A 22,534-nucleotide genomic window follows, 5' to 3' on the forward strand; every position below is an offset into this window, starting at 1 on the left:
TATAAACTGTCTTTCCCTGTAATGCTTATAGGGATTTTGAATAATCTCCTGTTTACATTGGAAATAACACATGCAAGGATGGTGGTGCTTTCTGAAGACAAGTAGCACATATTGTTCAGTGCAGGGATTTAATGATGGGCTTAAGTCCCATCAAAGACACAATTTCACTGTCTAATCCAAGATAATAACTTCTCTTTACAGTCTACAACAAACTCAAGCCTGAGGCGGACAATGTGTAGACATGCAATTCCAACACTAGAGGGAGTCAAAGGTTTGTTTTACTTTCTCTGTAAATAAATTTTGGTCCATTAATTCTTTATGTCCGAGTGAAATTTAAGTCATAATTTGAAAAGAAATGTTTTTTGACAAACTGTGTGTGTGTGTTGGACTGATACAAAGAAATAAGACAAAGTATATTTATTATTTTAATCCAGCTGTTGGCATTTGCAGTAGTTGTATACAAACAATATAAAATCCCTTGTTTAAAATGAGCCAAAAAATAAGAGCACTTGTCGCCCAATTGACTTAATCTCGAGTTGCAAAGAATTTTTAAATGTTGTTTCTCAAAGCAGAAACAAACCATTTCAATAGTTAAGGGAAGCACAACTTTTCATGACAAGACTTGGTACATTTTTCATCTTATTTGGACAAAGGGAAAATAATTCAAGGTTTGCCTCAAGCTGGACTTTTTCCAGTTACAACTTTAGCATGTGCATTATAATAGAAAAATTATTAGAAAGTTTATGGACCAAAGACTATTTTTTTTTTTAAAGTTTTGTTTATAAAATGAGTATGAACCTTTGGTTTTGAGCTTACATATTTATGCTGTCTGGAAATTATTACAAAATCCATAACTCTGAGCAGATATGAAACAACAGTTAACCCAAAGAAAGAAACTGAACTGAATGCAAGACAAAGTGTTGAGGAAGAAGAGTACCACAGGAAGAAAATAAAGTACTGGAAGATCTGGACTGTACAGAATCCATTATTCTATGACAGAAAGGCTGAAGTTTACACATTTAATCTACATATACATTTATAAATGTAGGAGTAACAATATTAAACTTGATTGTGCATGAAAGGTTTAGAAATCTGAAAGGCAATCATGAAAGATAATCCTGCTTATACTAAGAATTTCTGCAGCATTTACACAACCAAATACATATTTACATAAAAAATGCTTTGTGATGACAGATATCAAAGCATGATGGCTTAAGTGTGCTGGGGTTACTCTCAGTGCTCTGATAGCTACATCCTTACACTGCACTGATTAGTGCTTCTGGCTCTGATGTCATGTGTACATGCCCTGGTCCACCTCCTATCATTTAATAATTATTCCCGTGGCAATCAGATTGCTGTTTATGAACACATCCAGTTCTCCCAGCACTGCAATCTGAGAACTGAATATGTTCTGCTAAAGATTGTTTTCATCTTATGTGTGGTCAGTTAGCCTGAGGTGCATGTGTGAGACAGGAGCCCAGTCTGATGGGAAAGGAAGCATCTATGAGAGGAGGGATGGCAAAATGGCAAAGCACAGAGCTTCAGAAACAAAAAACAAACAAACAAAAACAAACAATGGGGTGGGGTGGGGCTGAATTTATCCCTTTGCTAAAGAAGAGATAAGATTAAAGAGCGTAATATAAGCTACAAATTCAACATGAAGTGTGGTGACTTATGTGTTTTATTGCAATCCCACTATCAAGTAAGACCGTTCTTTACGTGTGATAAATGTTAGTGTAATGCCATTCCCATTTTAAGGAAATCAAATGGTGATTTTTCTAGTCTAACATTTTAATTCAACTGAGCCTTCAATGCCCAAGGTCTCAAATACGAGATGGAAACATATTTCTCCCTCAGTCCTCAAAATTTATAGTGTCTGTTGCATTGCATCTGTCACCACCTCTCCTGCCTGAAGCCTTTAAAAGCTTCTGCATCTGCAGTAAGGTGCCCTTTTTAAAGCCCCAAATGTCCAAATACAATATCCACCAAGGCCACTTTACTCCACCGATTTAGAAACTATTGCCATTTATTTGGTGAAGGTCCACCTGCATCATGTTAATACCACTGCTGGCTAATCGAGCCAAGCTCTCTGCAGATAAGGTTTCCATGGTAACGATGGTGTGCTGGTCATTTGCTGAAACCGCTCCGGTGCCGGCTTCTGTTCCTGCTGCAGGGGAAGCAGCGTCAGCTGAGAGTGTGGTGGCGGCGTTGCTGCTGGTAACAGCCGGCGGTTTCTTGTTCATATGGGTCTTGACGTGCTTTGAGAGGTGGTCGCTGCGCATGAAGCGTTTGGGACATTCTGTGCACGCAAACTTTTTCTCACCTGAAGAAAGGTAAACAAAAAAAAAAAAATGCATGTGATAATATCAGACTTTTTGCTACACAGTCAATGATCCATTTGAGATATGGTAATAGTTGACCCATTGGAGTCAGTCTGTGTGAGCAACCATTTACACTTCTTAATAAAAAGAAGTTTAAACCAGAAACATCTCAACTTTTTCTACCAGTGTTCTGGGAATCTCTGTGCTCCTGTACTGATGCTGGTAAACACTGGCCCATTCAATCAAGCATGCTGGTGCTGGCATACACTGTAAAATTACACCCCATTTAATGTGGCAAACATGCCTCTATCACACATCAGCTTATTTGGTTTTCACAGTGAACTCTGGGACATTTGGGGGTATTGGTGTCTGAAGTTGTGCCTTCCAACTTGTAGCACATTTTGTGAGATAGGCCACCTTGAGGCACGACTGTTACACCTGCTGTATTCTAGCATCAATGTTGGATATCTGCACTCACGTGCATCTTCATGTAACGTCTAGAATAGTTAAAGGCTGCACTGAATTCCTCTAATCTTGACTCTTTTTGCGTTAAAGAATAAAAGTAAATATGTCTGTGAAGGTTCTCAGTCATCCAGGTCATCGTAGTCTAAGGAGCTTGGAAAGAAAAGCTCCAAAATAAAAGTGAACTTTCCCCACAGCAGACACATTTGGGAAAACAGGGTTGTTAATAATAAAACAATGTTGGCTCAGTTCAACTCAGTCATCCCTGCAAGCCATGACAAGTGACTCCGCACAATAACAGGGCCTGAAACTAAAATACACCAGCTAAACTTATACAATAAAACGTTATCACTTATACCTGTGTGTGTCCTCTTATGGCGCTGAAGCTCATCTGAACGGGTAAACCGTTTGCCGCAGTAAGACCAGTTACAAACAAAGGGACGCTCTCCCGTGTGCCAGCGAAGGTGGGCTCTGAGGTGGGATGTCTTGCCGTAGATCTTCCCGCAGCCAGTGATGTGACATATGTGCTGCTTCTTTTTAGTCGGATCACTGCTTGATGCAATAACCACAAATCATGAGCGTGAGAGAAATTAAAAACAAGTGATATTCAAATGGTTATCTGTTAAAAAGATTGTGAAAAAACAAGTTTGCTTCATCTTTTGTGTAGTTCAGTTTTATAGCTAACAACAATGACTGATTGTTGAAGTCATGCTGAAAATTTAGGTTTATATCACATATTTATAAATAAATACATGTAAAAAGGAAAATAAAATTTAGTCAGGAAGACTGCTATAACAGGGCTCTGTAACATACCGTCCTTCTCCATCCTTGCAGAAGGGGCAGGTACATGCTTCCCTGCGGTTACGTCGCCCTTGAGGTGGTGGGCTTATATCCTCTTCATCCATAGCTGTATTTTCATCCAAACTTTCTCCACCCGTCTGTAACGGCTGCTCTCCTGTAGCAACGGAAAAGAAAAATACTAAAGTCTGACATAACATACAAAATTTATCTAGTGTTTCATTAAACAGCTGCTGCTCTAAAAGCTTAAACCAGTTACATTTTTACATGTTAGAGATCTAAAATACAGCTCTATAATTTCTGATCCAAAAACCATAGGGTTGAAGAGCTATGCGCTTTCTTCTCATAGCTCCTCATTGGCATAAAACCAAAACAAACAGTACTAATCCAATGTTAGTATAAAAAAGTTGTACTATCTAAAAATAAGCTACATTTTCAGTAACAATGACAGCTTTAGTCCTCTGGTCTTTATCCATTATGCTTAAGTAACTTTAATGACAGAGTAAGATGTAGAAAAATGAGCCATTCACTAAAACAAGTCTGAACAAAGCCTGCTGCAAATGTAACTGCTCGGAGGCATACGATTTCACAACACTGTTAACAGACTCAGCGATTCTTTACAAATGGGGGAATTCGATAACATCTAGCCCAACAAACGTGCAGACATACTGGGAGGAGCTGCCAATGGCCAAACTTGGGGAAAAAAAGGAAAAAAAAAAAAAAAGAAAAGAAGGGAGGGGTGCAGTTACACCCTTGCTATAACAGAGAAGTCGTGGCTGACCCACAATTGCATGTAATGGGACCAGCACGTGGAGGTACGTAGTGTCACAGGGAAACAAAAACTTTAACAGGAACACAAACATGTGAAGTGGCCTAACGAGGTCAGAAAAACACTGAACAAGCCAGACTGGTTCAACCAGTATATTGCACTTCGTAGGTAAGAGGTGAAAGAATCAATCCAAAGATACAAGATAAAGAGGGAAAGAAAAACAGAAAGTAAATCTAATCTTCCAGGGTAACCATTGTTTACTAAACCCAACTGCAAGTCACATAGTGTACATGGTAATTGTAAAGTAAGTTCTTTAACTACCAATTAAACTGGAAATTCTAAATAAACACAAAAAGTTGTTTGTGTTTAGTTAGAATCTAAAATTATTTATGAAAACTAAATGGTCCAAAGAAAAAGAAAAACATCTAATACGAATGAAAGTCAGTAACAGATCAACTGGTCTTAAACACACCAACTGCTGATATAGTAACCTGCATGTTATAATAGATGAAAGTATTATGCATGTATTTTAACGCTGAATATTAACAGTTAATGAAAATCAGTCCACTGGCTGACCTGCTGTGCTGGCGATGGTGATGGGCAGCTGGTGCATCTGCAGCCCGGACCCCCCGAGGCTGTTAAGATTTATGGTCTGGATCCCTGGGATCTGCACGGTGTTGACAGGTACTCCTCCAGCTGCAGCTGTTCCCTGAGTCTGGCCGAGCTGGGGAAGGGACTGCACGGGTGCCAGCGTGATCTGCGCTCCTGTTGGATTCTGGATCTGAATGGTCTGCCAGGTCACCTGGCCGTTGGGGGCTACGGTGCGCAGCAGGATAGCCCCTGTGTTTGGCATGATTTGAAGATTTTGAAGCCCTTCCTGGCTGAGTGTTGGAGTAAACACTTGACCGCCTGTGGCTGCAACAGTACCGGCCTGGATGGTTTGGAGTTGCGCTCCACCTTGGATAACCTGCTGAGGCTGGATGAGGATTTGCTGTGGCTGCCCCCTGTCTCTGTTGTCTGGCTGTATTGGGACACCCAGAGAAGAGGCCATGTTTTGCTGAAAAGTCCCTGTCACAGCTCCATTGCTGTTCTGCTTTTGGGTAACTCCATAAGAAGAGGAGGTCTGTGTAGTGACAGTGGAAGCACTGGTCATGTAGCCGGACTCGCTGTTGGAAGACACTGGCTGTTGTTGCTGCTGCTGCTGCATGAGTTGGTTTCCCCCTGCTTCTCCTCCACCATTGGTATCCCCCCCTGCAGCACCAGCAGTGACGGGTAACAAAGTGATGTTTCCATTAAGAGACACAGGCATATTTGCCAGGAACTGGGGCTGGTTTTGTAACAAACCATTGCCTAAACTTATGTTTTGTATGGGTATGGCTCCCTGAATGAGACTGGGCATGGTTATGATGTTTCCTGCTGCACCGGCTCGGTTACTCGCAGTTATGATCTGTTGGCCATTGGGAGAAGACACTATCTGAAATTGTTGGCCTGGTCCTGCTGCAGCAGGCACAGCAGACTCCTGCTGAGCATGTGTAAAATGCAGCGTCTGGCCATCCACTGTCTGAAACTGTGGAATGACCTGGTACTGGATGTTGGGCATCACACCTGATATAGTGGTAAGGACCTGCTGACCCTGCATTGACGGCGCCTGAGCAACTACAAAGGGCTGTTGTTGCTGCTGCTGCTGACCCTGAGAGCTTGCAGCTGGCGACAGCACCTGCCTGTTCTTGTTGAGGTCTCCTCCTGACATCACTCCTGAGGAATCTGTGGTGACTGTGTTGGAGCCTGAGGATGCTTGAACACTGAGAGGGTTTACCTGCCAGCTGTTGGCACTGGAGGTAAAAACAGCCTGGTTTAGGTCCAGTTGTTGCTGCTGATTCTGTTGGTGCTGGTCGGCAGGGGAATCGTTCTCTCCCGGGGTGTCAATGCGACTGCATGTGGCTGCCAACAAGGCGAGTGGTGACGGCTGCTGTGAGTCCTGGAAAAAGAATAAATGAAGGAGTATTTAGAAAGTAGAAATATATGAAATGCAATGTAGAAGTAACAGCTGCCAAAATATCAGCATGTTCAAGTAAAGCTGGATACTTGCATGTGATTGAAAGAATTAAACTACATAATAAAGTTTAGGCGAATAAGAGAGTGCAGGCAGGGTGGAGCAGGTGGAGATGAGTGTCTGGGGTGGTTTGTGACAGAAGGATGGCAGCAAGAGTGAAGATGGTGCCACTAACTCAAAGGCAGATGATGGAACTGGACGTGGCAGAGCTGCATACACACTGGAAGTCAATCGCTTGTCGCTGCTTTAAAGCGGACAGCTGGTCGCTTGTGGACATTCCACGCTTCTGTTGCCTAGGTAACTCTCTAACGTATTTACCATCAGGTCATGTGCCAATCAGTCGTATTCTTCACTTTCACTTGTAGTCTCGTCCGTGGGTTACCTCAGGTCCCACCCACTTCCTATCGCTTGCGGTTATTTCGCTCAGAGTCACCTGAACCTGTGGAATATCATCCACTTTCTGTGGTTTCTAGTTATCCGGACACTGCGAATCACTTACAGTATGCATGCAGCTTTCAAGTTTCGTTGGGCGTGAACTGTAGGGATAGGTTTAGAAATAATATTGGGGGAAAGCCAGGTGGAGTGAGAGAGAACGTTAGAGAGGCGAGCCCGAGATGGCGGACATGCACAGAGGAGGAAAAATTGATATATTGGACAAAGGATGCTGAAGACTGAGCTGCCAGGCAGGAGGAAAAGAGGAAGACCACAGAGAAGATTTCATGGATTTAGTGAAGGAGGACATACAGAGGGTTGGTAGAGGATGAGGATGTTAGAGATGGGCTGAGATGGTGGTGGATAATTCGCTGTGGCATCCCCTAAACAAGAGGAAGTGTAGCCTGGTTTGGAAAGCCCAGTAACACATTAAAATGTAAATATTGTCCCACTTTGTCCAACTCACTTTGAATCAAAAAATTACAAATTACAGAGTTCATTTTTTCCTTCCTTGCACATGATTCAAAGCATTTACAATACAAGTTTAAATGGTTTAAAATGTCTATTAAAATTACTTTCCAAATTAATTTTCTGATTTAAAAAAAATGCTAGTGATGTGGTAGATTAATAAAAAAAAGGAAGAAGAGGGATTTCTTTTCTGGATGTCAGAAATACACACTCCACTACTAACATGAACTTCATTAATAAAATTAAACCTTTCTTGCCCTTTCCAGGGGAGTGGGCATCAAAGAAAGATAGGTGAGGGGGTGTGGGCAGGGGGTATGGGCAGGGGGTATGGGAGGGACCACATTTTTGTGGAGTTGCGGCGGGCTTGGCTTCCCCTCCCCCCAAACCCACCCATCTCCCTCCCACACTTTTAGTTTGCCCTATAAACTGACTCACTCCGCTAGCCACCCCCTCCAAGGCCAGCCAAATGGGCCGAGCGAAATACACACGAAGTGCCGGGGTTTAACGGGAACACCCCGTGTGGGCGACTTTTACCTGCCCATTTCCCACCCCGGTAACATGTGCTCTGGGGAGAAAATCAACAACCCTCACAGACCCCGACACAAACGAGCCATAGAAGCGATCAAACAGATGGGAAGTGCACATGAGTTCAGTCTGGCAGTATCTCCAGTGGATGTGTCCCGTAACCTACTTGTGAATTTGCGTTTCGCTTTTGACTGAAGCCTCCACCGCTCTCCACAGCGGCCATTTCACCCTGCTGCTGATCTGCGGAAGAAGAGTTTTTGTAAGAGTACATCTCCTTAAAGCACTTCACAAGAAAAAAAAACATCACACATCGAAACTTACTACTGCGTGTAATAAAAAGGACGGAACAGCACAGGCCACGAACACACAATAATAAGGGTGTTTTTCGGGGCCGCTGTGGGGCGATTCAGACAAGAACTGCAAGAAAATCTAAGTGCTCACAGGGCCAGCTACATGCTAAGCTAACGTGAACTCACAAGTAAAGTATGAGCTGAAGTGAACGAAATGTTTTCAGCCACCGCTGTAAGTACAACTAGCTGCGAGCTCACATCAGTTGCACAGAGTTAAGTGACACTGTCTGCTTACCTATTAATTTAAGTCCAAAAGTAAAGTTACAGGTGACCAGTTGGTTAATTGTTGTTAGCCGTGTATTAAAAATTAGCGGGTTTGTAACCTTAGTTGCTCACTTTTTTAAAAAAACAACTCGGCATTTAGTTATCGGCACACGCCACATTTACGACACGGAACACATTGAAAACAACGTACTGCCACTCTACTCCTTACTGTTCAGTTATCGGTTCGTCCACAACATGCCAGTGAGTTTAAAAAGTTCACTTACTGCTCATAATTTGAAGACGGGAGGAGTTTCGCTGCTCTTTTTTCTGCTTGACAACTTTTCACAACTTCACACTAACTTGACGCCCCCCCTTCTTTGAAGGAGAACGGTGGGTGCGTTAGATTTAGAAACCCGGCAGCCTGCCCACGTCGGGGAGAACACGCGGTATAGGTTTTTAACAGGCTTATCAGAGAAAGTAATGACGAGGAAGTCATTAAATGAAAGTAGCTCCCCTATACAGCTCAAGTCCAATTCCAGTTACGCTTAATTCAAACTTCTAGGACCTAATTATTATTCCTTTTAGTTCTTAGTACAATGTTCTTCCGTAGAAAGTATTTATCTAATATCAAAAATACAAGAATACGAGTGGAAAAATCTCCCAGACGAAGTAGTTAACCATATATTCAACAATGGGCGTTTTGTTACATTAAAAATTAAACTCACCCCTGTTCACTGCACTATCGCACTGTTCCCATGAATAAAAGAAGCATACCCTTTTAAGAGCTTCTTTTGAGCAATCGCTTCTTTTCTCCAATGGAGAAGGGCGTTTCTGCCAACGAGTATCAGTCGGCCAATGTAATTGGACTAGAGGCAGAAGACTGGGCGGAACCAAGCACGGTAGGTTGTACCCCTGAGTATGATTGACGTTTGGTTATCTTTTTCCGCTTAAAAGACGCCATGAGTAAACAGTTCTCGGAATATGGGCGATCGCTTTTATTCGGTCAGACACTTGAGCCTGTGTTGTCCATCTGAGACATTAAGGCTCGTGTCTTGGTTTGAAAACGGAGGTGGGGAAGGAGGAAGGCCGCATGGGTATTTAAGTCTTGCCTCCGTGGCCACTGGCCACTCCCTGGTGGCGCCCGGTGGGTCGGGAAACGGCAAGGAGGCGGGAGGAGTTGGCCAGGGTGGCGGTGAAGATTCCCCCATCACACGCACACACTGGCTATGAACCGCGCGGGGAGGAGAAAATGGCTCGCCTGTGGGAGGGCTTGTGTTATTAGGATTGTGAGGGGGCTGTCAATACGGCAGCACATGTGCCCGTGTAAACAGGAGAGAGAGGGTGGAGCCCATCCCCAGGCCAATCCTGCAGCCACCCACCTCTGTGTGAACTCCATCACTGACACTTCTTCAATTAGACACAGACATGAATACTTCTACCGCCACACATCGATGCATGCATGACACCACCACACTCTGAACTGATCTAGCAGCACTAACTGAAGCATTCAGGTAGTCTGGAAATAAATGCAGTGATATGACACTGTTAAAGCACGCTTAGTAGATGCTTTTCATCATATACTTTACTATGCAGACAATCATAACATCAGCTTTTTGTCCAGTATTAGCCCAGAAAGTGACATCACTACAGCATTTCATAAAATACAGTACTGTCCTGTAGACCCACGTCCTTACAACAGATAAATAAAACTACAGCCTACATGCAAAATATCTGAAAAACTTGTAAATGTGGACCCACAGTCATTTTCAGAAACCATTGCTCCTGCGTTTCAATGGCACAGGGTTTTTTTAAATTAACACAGTTTCTACATTAAGTGATTTTTTGTGAATATTTAAAGGAAAATACTAGATATGCATCATAGTGGAAAATGTTAACATTTATTTAAAACATGACTTTTACAGCTTTTTACCTATAGGTGATTATTAAAAAGTAAGAATAATCAAATAAAAATGTTATTTATTAATCAGTTGACAAATGTTGATTAATAAATAGCCTAAATCAGGGGTGGGCAATTCATTTTAAGGTTATAATAAAATAAAATAAATACTGGGCAGAACTGAGTTCAACTCATTCGTATCTTTACTGGCTTCATTAAATTACACTTATTTTCCCATTTTTTGTACTTTATTGCATGGATAGTCCTGATTTCTGAATACTCTAAATCCCAGGCCTGCCCTCTTCTGACAAGAGACCTCTGATGTTGTGCGAGGAATCTGCAGGAGCCACTCTTCCAATTTCAGGGTTATAGCTTCTTACAGCTCCTCTTACCACCACGACTACTTTGGACTTTACCTCCACATCTGCTCCAGTTGTTCCTTCAGCTTCTGGTAGTTCTCTGTCTCCTCGTGCTCCTTCCTGATGTTGCTGTCTACTGGTATTACCACAGTCATCACTATGTCTGGTTGGTTGACCTGCAGCTGCTTGTCGGTCTGGAACTCAGAAGTCTCACAGGACATTAGGACCTTGCTGTTCTTGTAATCCATATGCAACACAGATGTTCCTGTACACTATCCCAGCCACTTGGTTGTATCTCTCAGAGTATGCAGTCCAAGCTTGTGTCTTGCATCCTGTTACTATGTGTTGGATAGGCTCTGGGGTGCCGTTGCACAGTCGGCAGTTTGGGTTCTGTCAGCTGTGGTAGAGTCCTGTCCTTTATGGTGTTTAGGGCCTGTTCATGTGCTGCCATGATCAGACCCTCTGTGCTGTCCTGTAAGTCATATTTTTCTAGCCACTGGTAGGATTTCTGATGTCAGCTCCTTCTAATATATATATGTGAGCACCTCTGTCCTGAGGAGTGCAGTCCCAGAGTACCTAAGATAATGTGCAGGACCTTCAGACTCCCAGGCCTCTGGTAGAAGACCTGGGCATAATGATTAGATGAATCAGACCCTTCAGGAGGATGGGCCCTATAGTTAGAGATTGTCACTATAGTCAAATTTGTAAGGATACATCACATTTGTTAGTCAGTGCAAAAAATTATGCTAAAATGTCAAACTGGCATTAAGTGGCACACTGCACTGGGATGTTGGAGTGATGGCTACAAATGGCCTCTGTACTCCCATGGCATTAGCAAGGGTACACTTTTTGGGTGTCTTCATGATACACTAAGATAGAGAAAATCTGCTTTTTCTTTCTTTTTTTCATTTTTTTAAAAAAAAAAATAGATATTTATGATTTTCAGCGACTCATTGCTCTTTTCAAGTAGTTTCCCAGCTGCATTGAGAACAACTACACACCTCACAGTAAAACGACTGAAGAAGACGATTGTGGGCCACTGGACACAAAAATAATATTTATTTGTTTTGTAAAATTCAAATATCACAGGAGAGGTGCATAAACACGCACTATTTGTCTATCATATGATTTGCATTCAAATCACTCGTGTCGCACTATCAGCAGAGGCAGTCAGAGGCAAACTCTGACATTTCCACAGACCTGTCTGTGTTTTTGTTTCTGCAGGATGTGCAGCAGCTGCATCCCACGCTGATAAAACTTTTGTATTTCAGACGAGATGCAAAGTTACTTCCTACAAAGGCTTCTCAAACCGCTTCACCGCCAAGATCCGCGCATATTCAGCCCGACTTATAACTGACTGCTTTCGAAAGGAAATCACCAGAATCGTCGAGCGGTCGTCGATAAACGGGAGCCTGCTGGATGCAGTTTTAAGTGTTTTGTAAAGATTGCAGATGAAGTTGGTCGTATTTAAGTCGCCACATACAGGAAACGAGACAAAGAACGCCTCTGATACAGAACTGAAACCTGCGCCGATGAAGGTAAGGCTGCTTTTCGGTTCTCATGAGCTCTAAGGCAGCATGTAGACGCTTCGCTGTAGCTGGATGGAGAAAATCTTACTCCGTCTTATTATCGAGAACATAGCATCCAACAGACGGTTCCTGTAAGCTGTATTTTAAAGTAAGTAAATAATTATTCTTAAATAGTATAATCATATATATTTAATGGTTTACACCTCATCGATAAATTTATGTAAACTACACTTGGTTTGGCTTACATATTAGAGTAAATTACGACTTTTAATTAATAATGACTGCTTTTACTTTGAAGGGATTTAGACTGAACTGCCAGTCAGTCATACTGAAGGCAACAAGAAGCCACCTTATATCATTTTCTGTTATCTGTATGTTTATATGTTGTTTGCTCTGCTAAATGCGCTTTATGAGTATTTAACCATAACATACCAAATTTTTATGAATATTTATCTGTACATGTTTTATATTGTGTCTGTTATCTTGTCTCCAGCTGTCCTGGAGGTACAATATTTCATCTGAACTGTTTGTCTGACTTTGATGAGCCTTAAGCAGTATAGTCTCTGAACTTAATGTCATAGCTAGTGTAGCCACCTCATTTTTACTGCAATATTAAGTATAATCTATGCACAGATGTCTTAGAAACACTACTGATAAGGAAGCGGCTGTTAATATCCCTATGCAAAAATGGCTCAATTTTAATGATAAGGGATACTCACTGAAAATCCTGAATACAACTGACTTTAGAGTAAAAAGTTATTCATTCTCCTAAAGTAAACATTAAAGCCTAAAACTGTGTTGCTGCTTCAACGTTTCATCCCCGGCTCTTTCGTTGCACCTTGGCAGCTTTGACAGAGCCATGTCCCCCGGCTGTCCTGTGAACTGAAGCGATGGAGAGCTCGTCCTCCACAGTGAGGCGGCGAGCCTGGATCAACAGCAGCCGTCAGTGGGTCACTTTGGAAGACCCTGAAGGGCCTCTGTGCCCGCTCCAATCTGCCTCCATAGCGGACGATGATGTGTTCTCTGATGGTAAGAGCAGATTCTGGAATGTGGGAGGGATCGTCCTCCATGGTGGTTTATTATTAACTATCTTCAGCATACATCAAGTGATCAGCTGAACTTGAAGATACCTAAGTAGCTGGATACCCCGTTTATTGGGTAAAGAATAAATAGTGGGTTAAAAAATATATTTGTTGTGACCAATAGCAAAAATAACACGAGTACATAACAGGATATACATGACAACAAGCGGCTAACTGTCAGTTAATAAAAGGACAATGCATGTGTTCCTTCAGTGGGGATCAGTCATAATCTTAAGTGTGATTTCCACAGGATGCCTTACGGGAAAGATTGAGAACTGGCTTCTCGGTTGTGGGTAAGTCAACTTGTCTTACTGCTTGTTTTTCTTGTAAGATGATATTTTGAGCACTGAAGGACAAGTTGTCAGTCACTGGAAACTGGTTAACAAAGAGCGGCGCGTAGCAAGTGGAAACTCTCTGAAGTCAGGTGTTCCAGGAAGACGCTGCAGCAAGGCAGCCGCAGTATTGTTTTTCACCAAAGTCAACTTTGATGATGACTTATTATTGTTCCATTGGAAAAAAATAATTTTAAAATGAAACTTTAAAACTATAAAACCAGTGCAACGAACTGACCTTTTGCCGCCTTGGGAACACTTGTTTGCAGAAGATCTGTCACAGAAGATACTTGTTACTGAGTATGATTAAAATACGTGGCCAGTGTATCAACATATAGATGTCTTCAGCCCTAAGGATTTTTCATCACACACAAACTAAACCTGACAAACAACTTCTGCTGCTTCACTCTTTGTAATATTTCCTAATGGGAGAGAAAATGATATAACTAGGAGGAAATCATTTCCTTTTTTTCTTTCATCAACCTGCTGCAAGGAGCACAGTCAGATTAGTTCACATTACGTCAGTTATCAAGAAGGAAGTTGCATTTAGTGGTCAATGAGTTACTGCATAGTCTGCGTTTTCACTGAAATGGCCTGTAACACCAGAAAAGAGTACAGTAAAAGAAATAGGAGAGAATAACCAGACTAGTTTGAAGGAGTTATTACATCTACAAGAGGAAGTTGACAGATTCCAACAGTAAGTTGATTAAGAAGCAGCTCTCACGAGCTCCGGCAGTATCGTGCTGCAGATGAAGCTATCTATGCAAACTTAATCACTCGTTTGATAAAAGCATGACACTGATTGGATCTCACAGTGCGTGTGTTCATGTTTTAAATATTGGAATATTTTACAGGTCAGATGCCTGCTCAGAGAACAGCGGTCAGCTGAGTTTTGGTGAGTAGGAGCTGAAACAAACCTGATCGTTAAAATATATTTGCATGCAGTATTACTTTTCATAATACTGCATACTGATACTTTTATCAGGGTTTCAGATTCTGATGTTATGTTATCAAATGTTTCTGTTGTCAGTGTTCCTAATTTGAGCTGTTTTTCATTCAAAAGAGTTACAGAACCGCAAGGAGCATATTATGTTTAACTAGTACATGCGACAGCATTGTTTGGTCTGTGATTTTAGCCTGTTGTTAGATGGATGGTAGGCAACCTGATGACGCCATAATAGCTGATATAGATAAGAACCTTCAGAGGCCAAAGATAAACCTGTGTGTCAATTTTGGTTGCTCAGCTCCTAATTATGTACGCGTTTGCAGGACAACAAATAGACGTATGTTTTGTGTGTCATAGTACGATAAGGAACTAAAGCTGTCAAAAAATTGTGGTGGAGTAAAAACTCCTTTTGAGATGCAGTAGGCGATTTTTAGTTTTAATTTGCACAAAAACGAAATGGTGAGGTAAAATATAAGTTCCTCATATTTGCTACATTCATAATAATGTACATGGAGGAAGTCTACATTACAGTTTGTTTTTTAATTTATTTTAAAAGTATTTCTCATCTCATGATTCATATCTGTGACTTCCTTGTCTTCAGAGTCTGTGCTCCAAGCCGGTAACTTTGCTGATGACCTGAGTCTTGGAGCAGATGGTAAGCATACGCTGTATATGTTCATGCATGGGCAGACAAATATACATGACTGCATGCATACTTAGTGTTATCCTAAAGGAATTTTAGGAATTACATTGATTTTTTGCCTGGGGTTAGCTCTCTGTGTCAGCTTTCTAGTACAAAGAGTGTGTGATGTGCCACTGAGCCGGTGTGAGAATAGCAAAGGAGTGTTTCTGGATAATTCACATTGATTGACTGGAGGGGTCATAGGTCCTGCCCCTTGCTCTCTCTGCTAACTCTTCTAAATCAAACTGAGTATTTGTCTTCATGTGAGTGCATCTAACGTATTAATTCCTGTTAAAGGAAAAAGGAAACTGCAGATAATGACAACCGCAGATATTTCTTGAGAATAGTTTTGCATGAATTTCCTGAAGACTTAGCCATAACCGCTACTTTTCTCATATTCATCTGAAGATTAGTCAAGCCCTTAATCTAACCTTCATGTGTTCTCTGTACAAATGACGTAATACATGATTACCCTTGTAAAAGACTAATAATAGAGCAGAACATATTAGTATAGGAAACTTGACTGTGAATCCTGATGTTTTTAAATCTCTGTTTATGTTCAAATTAGACTGACCAGTTTATATGTCAGTGACACACCCAGTATTGCGCAGTGCCACGAGGACGTTTTTTGAGAAAGCTGGGTGTATTTTGTTTATAACTCTTATGTTATGTCATGAATGGGCACACTTATTAAAATAAAATACAACTTTACACATATACAGATTTTTATGGATCACATGGAGATCATATATGAAAAAACTGTTATATGATTGTTATTGTAGGGGTTACGCAACAACATTAATAACCACCTAGCGGATATTCGGACCCTGGAACAATCAGCTTAGTGGATTGTAAGCAAAGGTCACAGGTTTTAAGACTTGTTGCATAGACTGAACAAGGGGTCTGAAACATTCTTCAGATATTTTGGACCATTGTTTCAGCAGTTTTTCAACAGTTGCAAATCTTCTGTTTCACTAAAACCCAAAGCTGCTATTATTGGATTGAGATATGGTAACTGTGGAGGCTCGTCTGGCCCCAACAACCATCTTACATTCAAAGTCACGTAAATCATCCCTATTCTGCTCAGTTTGAACTTCAGCAGGTTGTTTTCACTATGTCCACATGCCTAAATTTATTGAGTTGCTTACATGCGATTGACTGATAAGAAACTTGTGTTAACACGCAGCTGAAATTGTGTACCTAACAAAATTCCTTCTAATATTAAACAGATAATTCAACAAAAATACCAAAAACTAACTCACACATTTTCCATGTCTCTTACTAAAATATTGTTAAGCAAAACTGAAATCATACAGTGTTCAAAGTACAAAGTTATTAAAGGTACACAGCCATTAATTAACAGAAGTTATTAATTTGAGACAGGTTGGTGTTGTTGCTTGTTAGAGATCTTGATTGTCCCTTTGCAGGAAGCATTGCATTAAATGAAGGAAGAGTAGCGCCAAAGGCGATTTTCTACATTTACTCACATCATAGAAATATATCTACAACTTTATATCCTCTGTAGCGTTTTGTCTTTCCTGATAAGTGAATTTCTTCCTTGAGCAACCCTGTGGTATTGTGCCTGGGGAAACTGTCGAACCTAGAAGTGTTGTAATTTATTTTAACATGGCTTCCTTGTTTCAGCTTCTGTGGTAGAAGGTGGAGACATTAAACCTGAGCCTGGGTGAGTAGTCAGCATATAAGCATGTAGTTAGAGCAGTAGCAGTAAAACAGGAAAACAACAAATATTTGGTAAAGAACTGGTAGTCATAGGCATATAGCACAGGTGATCTTTACACTAAAGGCATTTCTCATTTAATAATTTACTTGTAATATACAAAGCTTGCTGTGTGATTGTTGTCCATCATGTGACTTTATAATTTTACAAAATCAGTATTAGAGAAACATAAATAAATGATCTAATGTTATTTATTTATAATTTTGTTTCACTGTGTGGTGACCAAGAAGCTTGGCGCGACATCCATCCTTCAGACAAAAGAGCAGGCTCACCAGGTCAGTGACCAACTCTTCCACACGTCAGAATAAACAGATCATGCACAAATAAAGGCTTTAACATGCAGGTTGGATGCAGTCTAACATCTGACATGTCTTATGTTCAGCACCCCACGTCAAGGACTATGTTTGCCATCAATGAACTTGGGCCACAGCATAACTTCTAGCTGCTTCTCTGCCTCAACCTGGAAAAGTACATCAACGTGAGTCTTTTAAAGGAGTTATTATTCGCCAAATTTTCAAAAAAGGTTTTCAGATGACATGGTATACACCATTTCTAACATATTATTCACTATAGTGGTTACATCTTTGATGACTTTGTAAAACATTAGCTGTAACACAACATTTTCTCTCCTTTTTCTCACACTAGTATATCAGACGTCCTCGAGTTGTGTTCAGAGGATGCAGAGGAGACTTTGTATGAGCTGGGTTTTGGCTGTGAGGAGCCACAGGTTACTGTGCGCATCCCTCCTCGTTTCTTTACCTTTCCTTCTCAGGCTCAGGGCATCAACTTCCGACTCTTCTTGGATTCACAGATAAGGCGGATAAGAGAAGAAGACCCCAGCCTCTCTCTTGCTAGTAAGAGTAGTTGTAGTTCTTCTGTAGGTTATCTTGCTTTGACTTCTGTAGCTGTAATCTGTATATGATTATTTGTTCTGTGATAAGGTAAATTATATCCATTTATATAAGTCTCTTTATTCCCATAGGTCGTTTCAGACAGGTTCAAGTGCTGACAGCAATGGCCAACGCTTTCTATTCCCTGTACTCCCACGTGTCCCGCACTCCTCTCCAGAAACTGTCCACACCGGAGTTTACCTTCTCTTCCCCTGTGCAGAGGATCGAACGGTTCAGAAGCAGCATTCGAAGTGAGCCACGCTCTCCGGTGGAGAGGCTGAAGGACACTGTCAATAAGATGTGTCTCTACACGGGCTCTCCCCGGGGCTCTGACTCCACCTCTCCACAGCCTTCACCCAGGAAAAGATCCAGCCTCCCAGAGGTTGTGGATATAGTGTGGAAAAACAAGAGTGGAGTTAACAAGAAGCTGGATTTGGAGGAATGTAATAGCAATAATTCAGCTATGGATGTTAACCAGATCACAGACGGTGAAAATGGGCTGGAAACTCAACAGTCAACGACGGACATGGAGATTCTCGAGGACAGAAATAAAACCCGTGAAACGGAAATGGGGGATGATAATAAACATCCAAAGGATGTTGACTCTGGTGAAAATGACTCCATGACTCAGAGTGTAAGAACATCTGTAGCATCATCATTATCAGAAGAAACTGTCATAGAAACCCACTCTGAATCATTTTCATGTCAGCCAGAGCCGGACTCATGTTTGACACAAAGTAACAAAAGGACAGCGGAACCAAAGCCTGTTGCCAAGGTTACATACGATTTAATTTGCCCCCAGATAGTCGAGAGTGTACACCAGGCGCCTTTTTGCAGTCAAAGGACATACAATCCAGAAAGTTTGACTTGTATTCCCTCAGAGAGAGAAAGCACAGATAAACCCTGTTCTGTATCACACAAATTCAGTCTACAAGCCTCCGTGACAAAGTCTAACCTGAATTCACACACAGACGATGTTGCCTCTTCAGGTGAGGCCACGCGGGGGGACTCATCTAGATCGCTTCCTGTCTCGGAACCCAGTGGTAGCTACACTCATTACTGCATAACTGTGACTGGCTGGGAAGGCGATGATGTACCATCCTCTTCTTTGAAAACATCAGATTCCAGTCATGCTTCGCATGGTTTCTATGGTGAGAAAAAGTCTCCTTCAGAGAAGCAAGGACAGTATCTGAATCCTCTGATGCATCAGAGCCTGGGCAAGCTCTCCAGTAACCTTCAGCAGGTTAATTCCTTTGAGCTGGAAGAGGTACAGTAGTTTTACAATAGGCTTTATGTTGCTTGTTATCTCAGCACTACCATTTGAAAAGAGTTTAACAATGCTTGGCTGACTTTCATTAAACGAAAGCAAACTGAGTACATCACAAACTGATTCAGTAAACATTTTCCAAACAGGCTCAAGTCATCATAATCACACCAGAACATGATGAAAAGGGTATAAATTGATATAACAAAATGATAAAATTATTACTCAAAAGCAATCTCACCTTCAAATATTCCATATGTTCTTTCCTTCTCTGATAATGTTTGGTATTGGCTATGAGCCATTTATGATTCATAATACGTGGGTGTTTTGTGTTGCTCAGTTTGACCCAGAATACAGCCTGCATTAGGAATATGTCTTGTGCTTACATTTTTTCTCTTTCAAAAGGATTTTGATCATTGATTATTGTTTGTTATATAAAAAAACAGGCCAAATAACAATATTATTTATCAGAAGTATTGGAAACCTAACCAAATGATACAAAAGAGGCTCTTATATTCACTTATATTTGGCTTCAAACACTGTATAGTGATAGACATCCATGATGCAATGACTTCTTCAGCTCTTGCTGTGTGTAATTGTTCATGAAATTATTTTTAAACAGTTACTAAGCAGGCATTCCCTTTGTCTTTTTAGGTGCATAGTGCAGGAGAGGAAGACTTGGGACAGTCAGAAACTCCAACCTCACCATTTTCAAAAAAACATCAATACAAAGGTACCCTGTGTGCTTACATCTCATTTGAGGAACTTGACTTTTATTTTGTGAACACAGTTTATGGGAATTTGACTTGTCACAGTTTTAAAATAGCTGTTTGCAGTTAGCAGTGGTCATAAAATTGCTGACAAAAAAAAAGAAAAAAGATGCACCCAGTTATAACAGTTAAATGTGTGAAGTCAAAGGGTGTTGCCATGTAACACTGCTCAGCTACATGTGAATAAACTTTGAGCTTATTGTAGGTCTTGTATTGAGGTCAAATGAGGAACTGAGTAATTCAGGCGAACCCAGGTATAAAAATACACACTGCTCGTGCTGGGTTGGACCCTCTTTTGTCTTGAGAACTGCCGTAATTCTTCACAGATTCAGTAAGGTGCTGAAAGCCTGCCTCAGACTTTTTGTCTATATTGAAATGACAGTACTGCGCACATCTGTGATGGGAATCTCCCATTCAAGCACATCCCAAAATGCTGTGTTGCACTGAGATCAGGTGTGTGTGGAGGTCATTTCAGTACAGCGAACTCACGGTGATTTAAGTTTTGTGACGTGGTGGTGGAAGCAGCCATCAGTAGATGGGTATGTTGGAGTTATAAAAGGATTTTCAAGAGCAAACAATGCGTAGTTCATACTAAGGGGGCCAAAGTGTGCCAAGAAAATATCACCCACACCATTACACCACCACAGGTCTAAACCACTGATGCAAGGCAGGATGGATCCGTGCTTTCATGTTGTTTACATTAGAATCTGACCACACCATAGGAAGGTTCAATGCTTCAATGTCCGAGTTGTTGTGTGTTCAGAGATGCTCTTCTGCAAGGCCATTCTCCTCTGACATCCACAAGGAATTTTTCACCCAGATAATTGCTGCTCACTGGTTATTGTCTCTTTTTTGCACCATTCTCTATAAACCTTAGAAATGCAAAGAGCAGCCCATCTGGCACCAACAACCACGCCACGCTTCACATCACTTAATCTAAATCACCTTTCTTTCCCATTCTGATGCTCAGTTTGAACTTCACTAGGTCATCTTGATCATGTCTGAACATGAACATGCCTGACTTGCAGCCATGTGATTAGTCGATTAGATAAATGTGTTAATGACTGGTCGTACCTGCTAAAGTGGCTGGTGTGTGTATGTTTGAGCATGAATATGAATTCAGCATCACATGAGAGCTTGACAGATGTGTACACAAGTAGCTCTGCAGGTGTGTGTTTCTGTGCCTATTTAGGTCAGTGTGCTGCTGCACTTGTGCTGCACTTCCCAGAGTTTGGAGAACATATCTGACTGTGTTTGCGCCCTTGTATAGGTGAAGTGGTCCGCGGTGACAGTATGCAGTCGGACAGCAGCGGCTACGCGGACGAAGAAGTCAGCCCCTCATCAGACAGACACAGCAGATGACAGAAAGCTCATGCAAACAGCATGTACGGCAGTGCCTGCCTTCATTGAATCAGAGTTTGTGAAACTCTGGCGAGGACTTTCTATCAAAATAAAATCATCGTACTGTAAGACTTGCTCATGTCGCGATTTTAGAGTTTTTTTCAGTGAGAATATTTTTGAACAAAGTATTAAGTTTTTCCATTGTGCTCATATTTAACAAAGATTATTGTATTGTTAATAAGTAGACAGTGGAAAATATTTTATTTAAATGGCAATCTAGTCATAATACAGGTGAAAGGCTGCATTTCAAAGATTATTCCTGTGGAGCTAACATTTTACTTCCATTTATTGTTTTTGTATCACAGCAGAGGAGCATCACAAGTTTAATGTCAGCATCACCATCAGTTTCATGCACCTTGAACTCAATGTCAGTGTGAATAAAACTACACAAATGTGTCTATCCTGCATTGAGCAACAGATGTTTTCTTGAGTAGTGCAAAAAATTATTTTATTAAATGACTTCACAGCATTTTACCAACTAACAGCTACAGTAACGCAAGGTGAAGTGACACAACAGGCAGTTACAGAGCATACTCTGGAAGCCAGTCATCAGCTTTTATGTGGAAACTTATCAGTCACATCAACAGAAAAACATAGGAAAATGAAGGGGATTGTTTTAATACTTTTGGAAGTCCACATGAGATGATGGCTTTGTCTGGTCTGTGATATTGAAAGCTTAACACACGAGAGTGAGTTTAATGTTGAGAAGAACAACCATTTATTATAAAACTCACTGTACCGCTTCCTTTTTCTGCCAACACATAGCTGTGTCTTTATCTCAACAGAAATGAATTTGCAAACTTAACGTAAAGTGTGAGAAAGAAAAGAAATTAGACTGTGACACATCATGAAACTACATGAGGGCAATTCATAACAGAGTTTCCAAAATATTAATGTTATTTAGAAAACATGGCCAAACATTCAGAGCACAGCACAGCAGAGACAGTCAGCTTTAATTTGGGGGTTTTAAATGTAAGAGCCTCTAACACTGTTTTGGGGGTCGCTTAGCTTTGTTTGTGTGTAAACTGTTTGGAAAGTTAAAAAAAGGTTTGCCTACATGGCAAACATAAAACATGAAACATAATAGACTAATCTATGTCACTACGTAACGCACTGATGTAATCAGGAGGCTAGTTTGGCACATCATCAGTAAATGGGAAGCTGTCTTTGCTGAATCTTACAGTAAAACTATTTTACCTCTCTGAAGAACTGAAGACCCAGTGACATGCTTTTATTTCCATGGAAACAGGACACAGCAATGT

At 41.1% G+C, this 22,534-nt stretch overlaps 2 protein-coding genes across 7 annotated transcripts; one reads left to right on the top strand and one right to left on the bottom strand.

Moving 5' to 3' along the window:
* Window positions 1-435: 435 nt before the first annotated feature.
* sp1 (sp1 transcription factor) lies at window positions 436-8,748 on the bottom strand. Of its 4 annotated transcripts, none has more exons than XM_063473396.1 (6): window positions 8,667-8,748; window positions 7,995-8,068; window positions 4,927-6,328; window positions 3,597-3,738; window positions 3,142-3,332; window positions 436-2,323 (listed from the first exon to the last, which is right to left on the bottom strand). In XM_063473396.1, the coding sequence occupies exons 1-6, from the start codon at window positions 8,671-8,673 to the stop codon at window positions 2,010-2,012; spliced, it is 2,130 nt and encodes a 709-aa protein (XP_063329466.1). In that variant the 5' UTR covers window positions 8,674-8,748; the 3' UTR covers window positions 436-2,009. The 4 variants fall into 4 exon arrangements, with proteins under 4 accessions (XP_063329466.1, XP_063329465.1, XP_063329467.1 ...); XM_063473395.1 differs by having other exon boundaries at window positions 3,142-3,335; XM_063473397.1 differs by lacking the exon at window positions 8,667-8,748 and adding an exon at window positions 8,612-8,654 and having other exon boundaries at window positions 3,142-3,335.
* A 3,120-nt stretch (window positions 8,749-11,868) lies between these two features.
* Window positions 11,869-22,420, top strand: tespa1 (thymocyte expressed, positive selection associated 1). Of its 3 annotated transcripts, none has more exons than XM_063473400.1 (12): window positions 11,869-12,315; window positions 13,014-13,196; window positions 13,500-13,542; window positions 14,436-14,476; window positions 15,129-15,182; window positions 16,854-16,893; window positions 17,175-17,222; window positions 17,330-17,425; window positions 17,593-17,801; window positions 17,930-19,104; window positions 19,756-19,834; window positions 21,142-22,420. In XM_063473400.1, the coding sequence occupies exons 2-12, from the start codon at window positions 13,058-13,060 to the stop codon at window positions 21,231-21,233; spliced, it is 2,016 nt and encodes a 671-aa protein (XP_063329470.1). In that variant the 5' UTR covers window positions 11,869-12,315; window positions 13,014-13,057; the 3' UTR covers window positions 21,234-22,420. The 3 variants fall into 3 exon arrangements, with proteins under 3 accessions (XP_063329470.1, XP_063329469.1, XP_063329471.1); XM_063473399.1 differs by having other exon boundaries at window positions 11,869-12,176; XM_063473401.1 differs by having other exon boundaries at window positions 11,869-12,176; window positions 17,178-17,222.
* The last annotated feature ends 114 nt before the right edge of the window (window positions 22,421-22,534 follow it).

Source organism: Pelmatolapia mariae, linkage group LG5 (genome assembly GCF_036321145.2).
Source record: "Pelmatolapia mariae isolate MD_Pm_ZW linkage group LG5, Pm_UMD_F_2, whole genome shotgun sequence".
Taxonomy (NCBI): Eukaryota; Metazoa; Chordata; class Actinopteri; order Cichliformes; family Cichlidae; genus Pelmatolapia; species Pelmatolapia mariae.